The sequence below is a fragment of the Acipenser ruthenus genome, chromosome 45 (assembly GCF_902713425.1).
Source record: "Acipenser ruthenus chromosome 45, fAciRut3.2 maternal haplotype, whole genome shotgun sequence".
NCBI lineage: Eukaryota > Metazoa > Chordata > Actinopteri > Acipenseriformes > Acipenseridae > Acipenser > Acipenser ruthenus.
In genome coordinates, this window is record NC_081233.1 from 182,649 (window position 1) to 197,500 (window position 14,852).

General features: G+C 43.5%; 1 protein-coding gene across 1 annotated transcript; it reads left to right on the forward strand.

Moving 5' to 3' along the window:
- The first annotated feature begins 356 nt into the window (after window positions 1–356).
- On the forward strand, window positions 357–6,169 carry LOC131720934 (gastrula zinc finger protein XlCGF52.1-like). Its single transcript, XM_059013469.1, has 3 exons — window positions 357–637; window positions 3,239–3,559; window positions 4,434–6,169. Exons 1-3 carry the CDS (start codon window positions 508–510, stop codon window positions 5,183–5,185), a joined length of 1,203 nt encoding a protein of 400 aa, XP_058869452.1. The 5' UTR covers window positions 357–507; the 3' UTR covers window positions 5,186–6,169.
- Window positions 6,170–14,852: the final 8,683 nt, after the last annotated feature.

Genomic DNA, 14,852 nt, shown 5'->3' on the forward strand with positions numbered 1-14,852 from the left:
TGCCTCCATGTCGGATTCTGCGCAGTGTCAGCATCGCATCCAACACAGCGCTCACAGAGCCGACATGGAGACTCTGCGATCCAGTTTCAGAACCTCCTCGACCCGCCCTCGCTTCCATAGGGAGACCAAAGAGCCAAACATACGCGGCGGATCCGCCCAGCCACGCCTTCTGCTAGGGACGCTTTCATTTCAGTACCGGACATAGAAAGGGTTGCTACTGAGTGCAAAGTCTGTGTGTGATGCATGTATTTGAATGAGAAGGCTACGATAAAAACAAATATATCTTACTAAATACAAACCGAAGGCGGTGTTTCTGAATGCAAAGAGGATTCCGCTAGACCAGTCTCAAACTAAACCAGTGAAGATGGACGCGTCAGTGTCTCCGTGTCGTTGTTTCAAGACGAGCTCGCCTCCACCGTCGAGCTCGCAGTGAAAGCGGCTCTAGACAGCGTCGTGTGCGCGATTACTGAAGCTGTCCGCAGCAAATTCACTGAATTACAAGAGGAAATGTCTGGAATGAAGAGAGAGAATGAAAGTCTGAAGCTGAGATTGGAAATATCAGAGAGCGAGCTGAAAGCCGTGCGAGGGTGTATAAACGCTGCACATGCAGACATTAAACAGCCTTTCATATTTCAAGGTAAGATGGGTTTTATTGTGTGGTATTGCTCGGTCAATCCAACACCTCAAACCGCCTTTACTGGAAAGATCTTGTTTCGAATCTCTCTTCAGACACGTTTTAAAGTGTTTGATTATTATAAACGCGGTTAATAGCACAGCTCTGTCCTAATATTGGTTATAAGGAGTCTAATTGAGGCATTGTGTTATTTTATAGATTATAAGCACGTAGTGCATCTAACCTAGTCTAATTCATAGTTAAACAGGTATTCTAGAAACTAAGAAACTACTATATTGGTAAGTCTTAACCAGTCTGTAATTAGAGAGACTTACACGGTGTCCTTCTGGTAAAGTGTATAGAGTCCCGCTGAGACAGTCACAGACCATGCTGCAGAGGTTGAGAATGTAAATATCTCTGTGATGTATTTGTGAGGGTCTTTTAATAGAGCCTTTTATTAGACACAGTGTACAGACCCTGATTAACAGCAGTACTAGAAATAATAGCGCTCTCACAATGCTTTTAGCTTATTCACGCTCGCCCTGGCAAAATGTTTCTTGACATAATCAAGCATTAATATGAGCCAGACACTTTATATTAACGATGTTTTGTATTGTTATTAAAAATAATACCGGTATATCCTGGGGCAGCACCACAGCATCATCGCAATGTATTCAGTGCTGAGTGGGCTCCACAAATGGCGCCTGTAATTGAGTACTGAACTGCATCATGGGATTGACTGTCCTGTCCTTCTTTATATAGTCCTAGCCCAATCCCAGACGTCCTGTGGAGGAGTAATCATATATATATATATATATATATATATATATATATATATATATAAAATAAAATCAAAACACGTGCTGAATATCATTCTGCAACAACTGAAAAAAATATGCAGCCCAACTACATAAAAAATGCTTGTGGAAACACGCTTTTATTGCATGGAGGTTTTACTGATCGTATTTACCAGTCTAGTTATGATGGAGCTGTATGGGAACAGTGAAAAAAAAAAAACTATAGTCGTCTGCAATCAGAAAAGTGGTGAAGCCACTCTGACTGCGTCGTGTGTCCCAGCTCCTGGTAAGTGATGTGTTTGTGAACTTCACAGTCTTCTGGGAATTGTAGTTCGTCGCTGTGATGTCGTAGTGCTGTTATGTGCAGTCGCTGTTATGTCCCTCGTGGTGATGTCGTAGTGCTGTTATGTGCAGTCGCTGTTATGTCCCTCGTGGTGATGTCGTAGTGCTGTTATGTGCAGTCACTGTAATGTCCCTCGTGGTGATGTCGTAGTGCTGTTATGTGCAGTCGCTGTTATGTCCCTCGTGGTGATGTCGTAGTGCTGTTATGTGCAGTCGCTGTTATGTCCCTCGTGGTGATGTCGTAGTGCTGTTATGTGCAGTCACTGTAATGTCCCTCGTGGTGATGTCGTAGTGCTGTTATGTGCAGTCACTGTAATGTCCCTCGTGGTGATGTCGTAGTGCTGTTATGGGCAGTCGCTGTAATGTCCCTCATGGTGATGTCATAGTGCTGTTATGGGCAGTCGCTGTAATGTCCCTCATGGTGATGTCATAGTGCTGTTATGGGCAGTCGCTGTAATGTCCCTCGTGGTGATGTCGTAGTGCTGTTATGGGCAGTCGCTGTAATGTCCCTCGTGGTGATGTCGTAGTGCTGTTATGGGCAGTCGCTGTAATGTCCCTCGTGGTGATGTCGTAGTGCTGTTATGGGCAGTCGCTGTAATGTCCCTCGTGGTGATGTCGTAGTGCTGTTATGGGCAGTCGCTGTAATGTCCCTCGTGGTGATGTCGTAGTGCTGTTATGGGCAGTCGCTGTAATGTCCCTCATGGTGATGTCGTAGTGCTGTTATGGGCAGTCACTGTAATGTCCCTCATGGTGATGTCGTAGTGCTGTTATGGGCAGTCACTGTAATGTCCCTCATGGTGATGTCGTAGTGCTGTTATGGGCAGTCACTGTAATGTCCCTTGTGGTGATGTTGTAGTGCTGTTATGGGCAGTCACTGTAATGTCCCTCATGGTGATGTTTCCATCCCAACCATGATCACAATACAGTATGAGTTCACAGAAAGACATTCCTCAGACACTTTGTTGAGACTTGCCTCTGTTGTCCTCCGCTGTTGTGCAGTTTCCTGCTGCGAGGAAAAATGTGTTTTAATTTGGGAGTTAAAAAAGGGTAAAGTAACACTATTAAAAATAAATCAATAAAATAAGAGAAATAGCTCCTCTTAGACCCGGTGACATTATGTTGACTCAGAAATGTCTTCATCTAGACAATGTGGGGAAGCTATAAAAAAAGGCCAACAAGATGCTCGGATATATTGTGAGAAATGTTGAATTTAAATCAAGGGAAGTAATGTTAAAACTTTACAGTGCATTAGTAAGACCTCACCTAGAATATTGTGTTCATTTCTGGTCACCTCGTTACAAAAAGGATATTGCTGCTCTAGAAAGAGTGCAAAGAAGAGCAACCAGAATTATCCCAGGTTTAAAAGGCATGTTGTATGCAGACAGGCTAAAAGAATTGAATCTATTCAGTCATTCTGACAAGGGCTTGTAGAGGAACCTAGCTAGTAAGTAAGAGTTGTAATTTTATACAATTTTGTTTCCCACAGATCCCATAGAGAGCCACGCTATCCCTGAATCTGAAGCACAGGAAGGGCCAAAGATAGAAGCAGTTTACACACAAGAGGAGTCCTTTGAGCAGGAGTGGTGTGCAAGTCTAATACAGGTTACAGAGCTGCCATGTGTTAAAGATGAAGACGTCCCTAAAAAGGAATGTGTTCCTATTAAAGAGGAATTCATAGAACAGGAATGTGTCTCCATCGCAGAGGAACTTCCTACTGAAAAAAATTTCTGTACACTTGAGGAGAACACCAAGCTGGGATCCAACCTGTGTGATGATTCTCCATCTGAATGTGATCTGGGATTTGGAGGTAATCATACAAAACAAGCAGCATTGAGCTGCCTATTGATCCTGCAGAACCTGGTACTGAACACCAGCAGTGTGCTTGAGATTCATATTTTAAACAAGGGGAGCTGCTCAACCACTATGTCAACAAGAACATCACTGTGCTTGCTCCTGAGGCACCTGGTAGATGTGCAGCCACTGCCACGCCTCTTTAGAATGCTGTGAGATCAGTGCTGTCCAATCACGCTAGATGTGCAGCCGCTGCCACGCCTCTTTAGAATGCTGTGAGATCAGCGCTGTCCAATCACGCTCCTGGAGGCCATTCCACTCCACATTGAACAGGTTCAGTGCTGCTCCTGTGCCTGGATGGAGCTTTAATTGGTTCATTTAAACAACTCAGAACAGGGTTGGAACAAAGAGCAGGAGTGGACACCCCTGTGTTAGATCTGTGCCTTTCCCCATTTCTGATAGACTGTTTGCAGTTGTGCTGCTCCCACAGCTTTACAGAGCTGCAGGGATCACATGTCCCATCACTGGGTGATGTCACATCCAGTCTGGTTGCTTAGCGTCCCCAGAAGAAACATTTCAGTAGAGCATTTCTGTGGAGAGTATGCAGCAGCATCGCCACAATGAGAGTGAACCCGTATTGTATGACCCATCAGTCTTATTTTATTTCTTAAACTTTATTCAAATACAATATCATGTTTTAAAAGCTCATCTCACTACAACTATCCCAGGGACTGTAATGTTTTCTCTGAGGCACATTTCACTCTTGTGCGTCTCACAGTAAGCATTGCTGTGTTGTTATTGTCATGTTTATGACATGAAGCCCTGCAGAACAGTGCATGTGGAAGAATGCTGTACAATAACCTTTGTCTCTCTTCTCTTTCTTTCTTTAGCTTCTAAAGTAGATGAAGGAGAACACGACTCCACTCCATCACCCCAGTGCAAAAACTCTTCTAGAGGCAAACCACAGTGCAAGAAACACAGAGAAACGACACCCCAAGAAGAGTATGTGAAGACATTGAGAACTCACTCAGTTAAAATCCCTTCTTTACAAGTCAGACACCCACTTACTGTGGAGAGTACAGAGACGCCACATTCTGTATGTTTTAACATTTCTGAAACCCAGGGCAACTTGAAGACCTTGCCTCATTCTATAAAAGGTGGGAAGAGTTCCTGTCAATTAGACGCTCCTGAAACTCACAAGGGAAATCCCACAGGAGGGACTACATTTTCCTGGGCTGATTGTAGGAAGAGTTTCAATCATATATCACTGCTTAAAAGACACCAGCGCATTCATACAGGAGAGAAACCTTCCCACATACAGTCCAGTGATAAGAGTTTCACACAGTTAGGAAATCTTAATTCACACCAGCGCATTCACACAGGAGAGAAACCTCATCACTGTGATGTTTGTGGGAAGAGATTCAGCCAGTTAGGAGACCTTAAAAGACACCATCAAATTCACACAGGAGAGAAACCTCATCACTGTGATGTTTGTGGGAAGAGATTCAGCCATTTAAGAGACCTTAAAAGACACCATCAAATTCACACAGGAGAGAAACCTTATCACTGTGCTGTTTGTGGGAAGAGATTCAGCCTGTTTGGAAACCTTAAAAGACACCATAAAATTCACGCAGGTGTGTAATCCTATCCCTGCACTTAGTGTGAAGAAGTTAAGTCAGTTGCAGGCTCTTGCAGGACGCGAGAACATTCTCAGAATTGCAGATGCTTGGGGACACCTAAACAACAGGAGTGCATTTGACTAAATACAGAAATATTTACTGAAAACAAAAGAATAAACCTGCTTGATAAACAGGGTCACCCCTAATCACAATCTGTTCAGTTCAAAAGCTCACTGATTCAAATATGAATGAGTACGTCTTGTATTCATCGTCTTGTTGAGCATTCGGATTGTGTTACGTGACATTAGTAATATATTAAATAGATTGTTATTATGAATGCACGTTTCTCTTTCCTTTCTCATGCGTTGCTCAGCCTCTTGCAGTGGGTTCTGTTGAAGCTTCCTCGATACCACGGTGAATCTGCGGTACCTCAAGACACAGCACAGTGTACTGCAGTTATCATGCGGGCAGCTTGCAGTGTAAAGCAGTACTGTTTCCAGCAGGGGGCACCAGAGAGCTTTTAGGAATGTAATGGGCTGCATACCATTGCTTCTGAACGAGATGATTTCTGCTCAGGATGTGTTTAATACTGCCCTCTCTCTCTCTTGGGTACTCTATTAACAAACGCAGGTTCTGTGTTTTTGATATAAATTTGTTGATTGACATCGAGACTACTAAAGCAAATAAAATCTATATTAAAAATGCTTTGCTGTCTGTATTAAATGCTGTTTTAAATGTTGTTCAGTGTCTTGTCAATCAAGGATTTCATTTTAAAACTCCAGTAATAAATACCGTAGATGTCCTTGTTTCTGCATTTCTTATATATACCATGACTGGAGCAGCTTTTTAATCTGCTGTCTGCTCATACAAGCGATCCATGTGCAATCAGGCATATATTTTGTCATTAAGTATTCTATAGCTCTGTGGTTTATACAAATAGTTTTTACATGTTTAACTTGATGTTGCTTTGAAGCCCATTTCAGTTCTACGCTTTCCTGTAAAATGTTCCCCGCTGTTAGAAGTTTGTTAACTTTTTATTATTTATGATTTTGGAAATGCACTCTCGTTAGATATTTTATGATCTGTAGTTTCAAGTCGTTATTATTTGTCGTGTTTTAGATTGCAAGGTTGTGAGATTTTAAACAGCAATCTCACACGCCTGCATGGAAGTTAGAGTCAGGGATGGAGGATTTATAAACTGCAGAATCAGGAATGGAAGACAGAGCAGGCATTTTCAATACTTGGAAATGGGAATTTTAACAACAATGCCTCCATCTTTGGTTTGAAGTAGATTATGATTAGCTGCTCCGCAGCTTAGTATGCAGCTCTGTACTGAATCGCAATTGACCCAGATGGTTGTCATTGCTGGCTTCATTAGGAGCACTAGGCACTGGGAAATGTAGTTCTGATGCCATTTTAAAATCCCAGAACTACATTCTCTTTAACAGATTTCCATAAGTGCTGTGCGCTACACTACTATCTGTGGAAGAGGCTGAAAGCAGAGCCACGCAATGCTGTTACAAAGCAATGCCAGCAGCATTCATCTGGAGAGCCTGCACAACCTCTGCACCAGATTTACAGCCTAATAAAGTCAAGGATACCAAATCTGCTAACACAAATTCTGCGTTTCTGGAAAGAAAAAAAAACGTGCTAATGACAACTTGATATATTATTATTATTTAGCTGACGCCTTTATCCAAGACGACTTACAGAAATCTGGGTGTGTGAACTACCTACAACACGTACAAGAACATCTCACCCGAAAGACGGAGCACAAGGAGGTGAAGTGACTTGCTCAGGGTCACACACACACAGTGAGTCAGCCGGGATTTGAACCAGGGACCTCCTGGTTACAAGGCCTTTTAACCACTGGACCACAGAGCTTCCTAATAATGAACAGCTTTTGAGAACTTAAGAATTTAGCCAATTTGTTAACGCGTTTAAGAAAATAATAATAACAACAACAATAATATTAAAGGTTCGTACTCACGCAATCTGAGGCTTGCCAGGTAGAGTAGAACAGCAAACACAGCCACCGGGATGAAGAATTTATAAAACCGCGCTGACCCCATTGCTTTACTGACCGTCTTCATTTTAAAAAAATAAATAAAACGCTTCTTTTTTCTTCCCTTTTTCCAGGACAGTTACCGCGTGAAACAAACGGCGAGAACTCTGGTTTCAACCGCTACACGCAACCCGACATACTTCATAACAGCGGACACGTATTTGAAATCCTATTGCAGTGTCTGTGCGTCTGTGCGTCTGTCCTAACGCTGGTGTTTTGCATTAAGAAAACAAATCGAACCGACCAAATAATCTGACATTCATCCCTAAGTTTCACCTACTGTCATTTTTTGGAAGTTTTAGAAGTTTCAGATTTTTGCTTAGCGCTCTCTCTCTCTCTCTCTCTCTCTCTCTCTCTCTCTCTCTGACTGGGTTTGTTTTTAGTAGATAAGGTAAATATTTATCAAACAATGCAAGGTGAGGTTCAGTCTGACCTCTTAGTGTAGGCCTACATGCAGAAGTTTTAGAACACCCCCATTTTTCCAGTTTTTATTGAAATTTAAGCAGTTCAAGTCCAGTGAATAACCTGAAATGGTACAAAGCTAAGCGGTAAACTGCCAGAGGTTAAAAAAAAAGTTTAGGTTACCAAAAACTGAAAAGTAATTTACATTTCACAGTTCTACAAAAAGGCCTTTTTCAGGGAACAAGAAATGGGTTAACAACTTACAGCTGTTCTGCAGCAATGGAAGTAAATTAAGCCTTGAAAGTTGATGCTAACAATTCCTACAGGTGTCCCAACTTTTGTTGATTACTTACAAACCCTCTGTCTGTATAAAAGCAGTGTTGGAACAGACTGTGTTACTACACCCTCTTAAGCATTATTTGGGCAGTATTGTACTGCAGGAAGTAGTATATTGCTCTCATAATGGCGAGAAAACGGCAATTAACAAAGGAAGACAGACAGACCATTATAACCCTTAAAAGTGTAGGTCTTTCCTTTAGAGAAATTGCAAAGAAAGCCAAGGTGTCAATGAGTATAGTTTCCTACACAATCAAAAGGCACTTGGAAACTGGAGGAAAATCTGACAGGAAGAGGTCTGGCAGACCCAAAGCCACAACAGAATCAGAAGACAAGTTTCTGAGAGTCAATAGCTTGCGTGATAGGCGGCTCACAGGACAACAGCTTCAAGCACAGCTTAACACTGGTCGAAGTAAGCAAGTCTCAGTTTCAACTGTGAAGAGAAGACTTCGAGCTGCAGGTTTGACAGGTCGAGTGGCAGTAAGAAAGCCATTGCTAAGATGGCAAAATAAGAAAAAGAGGCTTGCCTGGGCCATGAAGCACCGCCAGTGGACTACTGAAGACTGGAAGAAGGTCTTATGGACCGATGAATCAAAATTTGAAATCTTCGGTTCATCACGCAGGGTTTTTGTACGCCGTCGAGTAGGCAAAAGGATGGTTCCTCGGTGTGTGACACCAACTGTCAAACATGGAGGAGGAAGCGTGATGGTCTGGGGCTCTTTTGCTGGATCCAGAGTCGGCGACTTGCACAGAGTGAGTGGCACCCTGAACCAAAACTGCTACCACAGCATTTTGCAGCGCCATGCAATACCCTCTGGTATACGCCTAGTTGGTCAGGGGTTCATCCTACAGCAAGATAATGACCCAAAACATACCTCCAGGCTATGTCAGAACTACCTTAGAAGAAAAGAACAAGACGGTAGGCTTCAAATCATGGAATGGCCAGCAGAGTCTCCAGACTTAAACCCCATCGAGCTGGTTTGGGATGAACTGGACAGAAGGGTGAAAGCAAAGCAACCTACAAGTGCAACACATTTGTGGGAACTTCTGCAACAGTGTTGGGAAGAACTTTCTGAACAATATTTGATTTCCATTGTAGAAAGAATGCCACGAGTGTGTTCGGCTGTTATATCTGCAAAAGGTGGCTACTTTGATGAGTCAAATTTCCATTTTTTCTTTTTTATCTCCAATTGTTTATTTGTTCTATGCTTTAATTTCAGAGTACATTGAGACATTAAACTGCATAAATTTCAATAAAAACTGGAAAAATGGAGGTGTTCTAAAACTTTTGACCGGTAGTGTGTGTGTGTGTGTATATATGTGTATAATATATATATATATATATATACGGCGTCAGACACGCCCCCCCCCCGAACACACACGACGTCACAGGGTATGATTCTAACGAATTAAAAAAAAAACTAATCTTTTATGATTTGTTACGTAATAGGCTAACGTCACTCCTTTCCAATGACTCTCACCTATATAGAAAAATAACAAAGTCACCTTTTCACGCACTGAGGGGCGAACTTGTCAAAAACGTCTTGCAAAATACATATATCTTTTTTTTGCAGCTGTGCACCCATTGCCACGGCTACACACGATGCATAACAGCGTGTACACACCACGGTGCCCGCCACGGAAAAAACAGCCATGAAACGCTCCCTCACAATCAGAGCAGCAGGGTCCCTGGATTGTAATGAAACGCTCCCTCACAATCAGAGCAGCAGGGTCCCTGGATTGTAATGAAACGCTCCCTCACAATCAGAGCAGCGGGGTCCCTGGATTGTAATGAAACGCGCCCTCACAATCAGAGCAGCAGGGTCCCTGGATTGTAATGAAACGCGCCCTCACAATCGGAGCAGCAGGGTCCCTGGATTGTAATGAAACGCGCCCTCACAATCGGAGCAGCAGGGTCCCTGGATTGTAATGAAACGCGCCCTCACAATCGGAGCAGCAGAGTCCCTGGATTGTAATGAAACGCTCCCTCACAATCGGAGCAGCAGGGTCCCTGGATTGTAATGAAACGCTCCCTCACAATCGGAGCAGCAGGGTCCCTGGATTGTAATGAAACGCGCCCTCACAATCGGAGCAGCAGGGTCCCTGGATTGTAATGAAACGCTCCCTCACAATCGGAGCAGCAGGGTCCCTGGATTGTAATGAAACGCTCCCTCACAATCAGAGCAGCGGGGTCCCTGGATTGTAATGAAACGCACCCTCACAATCGGAGCAGCAGGGTCCCTGGATTGTAATGAAACGCGCCCTCACAATCGGAGCAGCAGGGTCCCTGGATTGTAATGAAACGCGCCCTCACAATCGGAGCAGCAGGGTCCCTGGATTGTAATGAAACGCTCCCTCACAATCGGAGCAGCAGGGTCCCTGGATTGTAATGAAACGCTCCCTCACAATCGGAGCAGCAGGGTCCCTGGATTGTAATGAAACGCTCCCTCACAATCGGAGCAGCAGGGTCCCTGGATTGTAATGAAACGCGCCCTCACAATCGGAGCAGCAGGGTCCCTGGATTGTAATGAAACGCTCCCTCACAATCGGAGCAGCAGGGTCCCTGGATTGTAATGAAACGCTCCCTCACAATCGGAGCAGCAGGGTCCCTGGATTGTAATGAAACGCTCCCTCACAATCGGAGCAGCAGGGTCCCTGGATTGTAATGAAACACGCCCTCACAATCGGAGCAGCAGGGTCCCTGGATTGTAATGAAACGCGCCCTCACAATCAGAGCAGCAGGGTCCCTGGATTGTAATGAAACGCTCCCTCACAATCAGAGCAGCAGGGTCCCTGGATTGTAATGAAACGCGCCCTCACAATCAGAGCAGCAGGGTCCCTGGATTGTAATGAAACGCGCCCTCACAATCGGAGCAGCAGGGTCCCTGGATTGTAATGAAACGCGCCCTCACAATCGGAGCAGCAGGGTCCCTGGATTGTAATGAAATGCGCCCTCACAATCAGAGCAGCAGGGTCCCTGGATTGTAATGAAACGCGCCCTCACAATCGGAGCAGCAGGGTCCCTGGATTGTAATGAAACGCTCCCTCACAATCGGAGCAGCAGGGTCCCTGGATTGTTATGAAACGGCGCCTCAGCCCTCTTGAACTGAACGGAGAGGCAAGGGGTGGACGCGATGCGCCAGCTAACCTGATTACCCTTCAAATACAGAGAAAACTTTACAGGCGAGAGGCAAGGTGCGGGTCTAACACAAAAGTAGAAATATATATTAAATCCCTTCAACACCGTGTACCTATCAACTATTTTCATTCATATGAGAGAGAGAGAGAGAGAGAGAGAGAGAGAGAGAGAGAGAGAGAGAGAGAGAGAGAGATTTCTACCATGATATCTGAAGGTGCAAAGCCAAGACTTAACCCCAATTATTAAAACAGGAAGTTTTGTGAACGCTGTGTTACTGCATTTCAGCCATAGATACCCAAAAACATCTACTTTACACTAACTGGTAGTTTAAGTGCAGTAAACGGGACACAGCTGTGAATTCAGGGGCGATTTTGGGAGACACGTCACAGAGAGCGAGGGGAGAGTATAGAACTGACACCCACCTAGCCACGCCTACACTGACGTCACTGCGTGACCCGACCGAGCGCAGGTACCATGAACAGGAGGAGCGCAGACTGACCTCCCTTGCAAATTAACTTTCTGTAAGCAAGTCTTTAGCACTTTGATTGCAGAATGCAGGAGATTTAATTCTGCGTGCCATTCCCTTACCTGGACGCGTCACGTTTGATAGCGATAACGTGGAGTTTCTGACCAGGTACCCATTCACTCCACAGCTGTACGCATCGGTTTGAATTGAGACCAGACGCTAGCAGCTTTTACCCCTTTCAAAAAAGGGTTCCCCAAATCCCGGTCCTGGGAGACCCCTCAATCTGTCACTTCTTTCTAACAGAGCGCCGAATTTAATTTCTCGCAGTTACGTGTCACTTTGTTGTCACGCATTTACGTGATCATTTTTAACACGTAGTTCCGTGATGGTTCTCTATATACGTGATTTTTTTGTTTTTTATTATTTTATTATTTTGTATTTATTTTTGTAAGGTAGCAATGCGCTTCCATAATATCTGTAATTACAGAACCGCGTATAGTTCCATAGAGGAAAGAGAAAAAGTAGTTTAGGGGGGTCCAGTGAAGCAAATACATCAAACCACACTCGAGATGAGAAATAATAATAAAGAGCTGAACAACAAAACACACATTTATATAAATAAATCAGTAATAAGTGACACAAAAATAGGAGGAGTGGCAAACTGTTGCAGCAGCAAAGGTCATTCAAAATGATCTCGACAGCATTCAGAACTGGACAGACACATGGCAAATGGCATTTAATAGAGGAAAGTGGAAGGTGCTGCACGCAGGCAATACATTTCTCCCCCCTTCCTTTCTATATTGGTTAATTGTGGGCTCCAGTTATTTTATTTAACATCGCTGAGTCCCTTGTCCCTGTGGATTGCAACCACAATGTAGAAACATCTAGAGAATGGATGGGAATGGGCAATAAACATCACTGCTGTTTCTCTTAAAGCGTGTTTATTTATTTATAATACTGGACCCTGTCTTAATACTGCATCACATTCTGAATATGAATATAGCTGAATTATTAATTGTAGGTAATACTTAGAATACCAGATACATATTTACCATTAAAAAGCAATCCATGGGATTTCTTTACCAGTCGTTCATTATTTTGTGTATCAGCCTCCACACAAAGCCGAGCGCAGTGCGGTATACTGTAATGATGCTGCAGTCAGTCTGCCCGGACTGCACCTGAACCATCTTAAAAACACGAAGCCTCCAATAAGCTCATTTGTAAAAGTTAGTAAAGAATGGCGCTATATAATCTAAGGAAGCTGAATGTGAACTCCTAGCTGGAGCAACGAGAGAGGGAGAGAGGGGGCGGGGCAGAGAAGGAGGCGGAGACGCTGCTAGGCAACCGGCTCCTGAACATTCCACTCCGCTGAGCAGAGACCGTTAGGATTTAAAAATGCCAAAGTTCCGAGCGCCGTTAGTATGGGCTGCCAGAAATGAGGAGAAAATAAATACAGCTTTTTATAAATGTGTGCATTCAGATATCATTTAGAAATCTAGTTACAAGATTTAACAGTTAGCTAAATATTTAAATACATCTTAAATCTCTTAACTAGATTTAACATTTAGTTAAATATTTAACTGGCCACTAAATCTGAATATATAACAATTAGCATAACATAATTGTACCTGTGTGTGTGTGTGTGTCTCAGTGTGTGTGTCTCAGTGTATGTGTGCGAGTCTCAGTGTGTGTATCTCAGTGTGTGTGTGTCTGTCTCAGTGTGTGTGTCTCAGTGTTGTTTCAGTGTGTGTGTGTCTCAGTGTGTTTGTGTCTCAGTGTATGCATGTGTGTTTGTGTCTTTGCGTTAGTGTGTGTGTCTCAGTGTGTTTGTCTCAGTGTGTGTGTGTGCCTCAGTGTGTGTCTCAGTGTGTGTGTGTGCCTCAGTGTGTGTGTCTCAGTGTGTGTTTGTGTCTCAGTGCGTGAGTGTGTCTGTCTCAGTGTGTTTCTCTCAGTGTGTGTGTGTGTCTCAGTGTATGTGTGTGAGTCTCAGTGTGTGTGTGTCTCAGTGTGTGTGTGTCTCAGTGTGTTTGTTTCTCAGTGAATGCGTGTGTGTTTGTGTCTTAGTGCGTGAGTGAGTGTGTCTCTGTGTGTGTGTCTCAGTGTGTGTGTGTGTCTCAGTGTGTTTGTCCCAGTGTGTGTGCGTGTCTCAGTGTTTGTGTCTCAGTGTGTGTGTCAGACACACACACGAGCACAAGTGTCACAGAGAAGTTTGGTGCCAAACCAATTATTTTTATTTAAGAACAATAATAAACAAAAAGCTAATTGAACAAAATATCAAACAATTTGAGGAAAGAAAAAGTGGAAACCAAAAAGAACTATTTATAGTCACCTAATCACAGGTACTGACTCCAATAACTGAGTCCAAGCACAGAGCTGCAAAACTGCCCTCTGATCTGCACAAAAAGACGATCCTGACTGAACAAAACTAACAGCCTTTATACCCTTCCAGACCTCCCCCTCCCCCAGAATAAACCATTCTGCAGGTGGGTATATAGAAAGAAACCAGCAAACAGTTATCAAGAATAAATAAAGTATTAAAAAAGAAACAAATCAATGAATATAACTAAACATTAATCTAACACGTGCATCAAAACTATGCTTTAAAACAAGCAGAGGGAAACGTACTTAAAATCAGCTGTCCCCCCTTTCAATATCTTCTACAGGTACTGCCCTGACTACAGGAAGTCAGTACTCAGGGAAGTCAATAAAAGCTTCCCTCACCAACATGGCTGCTTCCCCACTTCCTGTCAAGATGGAGGCCCTCACCACCACACCCAACTCAGGTTTCCTGAACCATTGCATATCAAAAACATGCACATTAAAATAGCTGTTGTTCATTTTAAAAGTTTATCTCAACAATAGTAGTGCAATACATTGTTCTGGAAGTGTGCTCCCTTCCAAACCAGCTCTCTAAACCGTACTCTTCATTAACCTTTCTTTTGTTTTTCAGGACACTCTCAACCACAGGCCTCCAGTCCCCGTACAACAGGGAAGTGAATTTTGTTTTTATTATTTTCCTTACTAGACACAAGGATCAGCAACACCATACAAAAACAGATTAAAAACATTTGCAGTAAATGTCCAGATACATACTGAGACAATGTGAGCGTCTCCTCCCTCACACCCCCTTAGCAATGTTCATTTCTGTCTCTCTCTTGGCCTTTCTAACTTCCTTTTTGACTTGTGTTTGCAGTTCCAAACAGGAGGAGTGGCAAACACTGTTGCAGCAGCAAAGGTCATTCAAAATGATCTCGACAGCATTCAGAACTGGGCAGACGCATG

What these genes read in the sequence shown, in the direction of transcription:
- LOC131720934 (XM_059013469.1), top strand. Translation starts at nt 508, where the DNA reads ATGTCTGGAATGAAGAGAGAGAATGAAAGTCTGAAGCTGAGATTGGAA. An exon ending in ACAGCCTTTCATATTTCAAG is followed by an intron (nt 638 to 3,238) that starts GTAAGATGGGTT and finishes TGTTTCCCACAG; the next exon opens with ATCCCATAGAGAGCCACGCT. An exon ending in ATGTGATCTGGGATTTGGAG is followed by an intron (nt 3,560 to 4,433) that starts GTAATCATACAA and finishes TTCTTTCTTTAG; the next exon opens with CTTCTAAAGTAGATGAAGGA.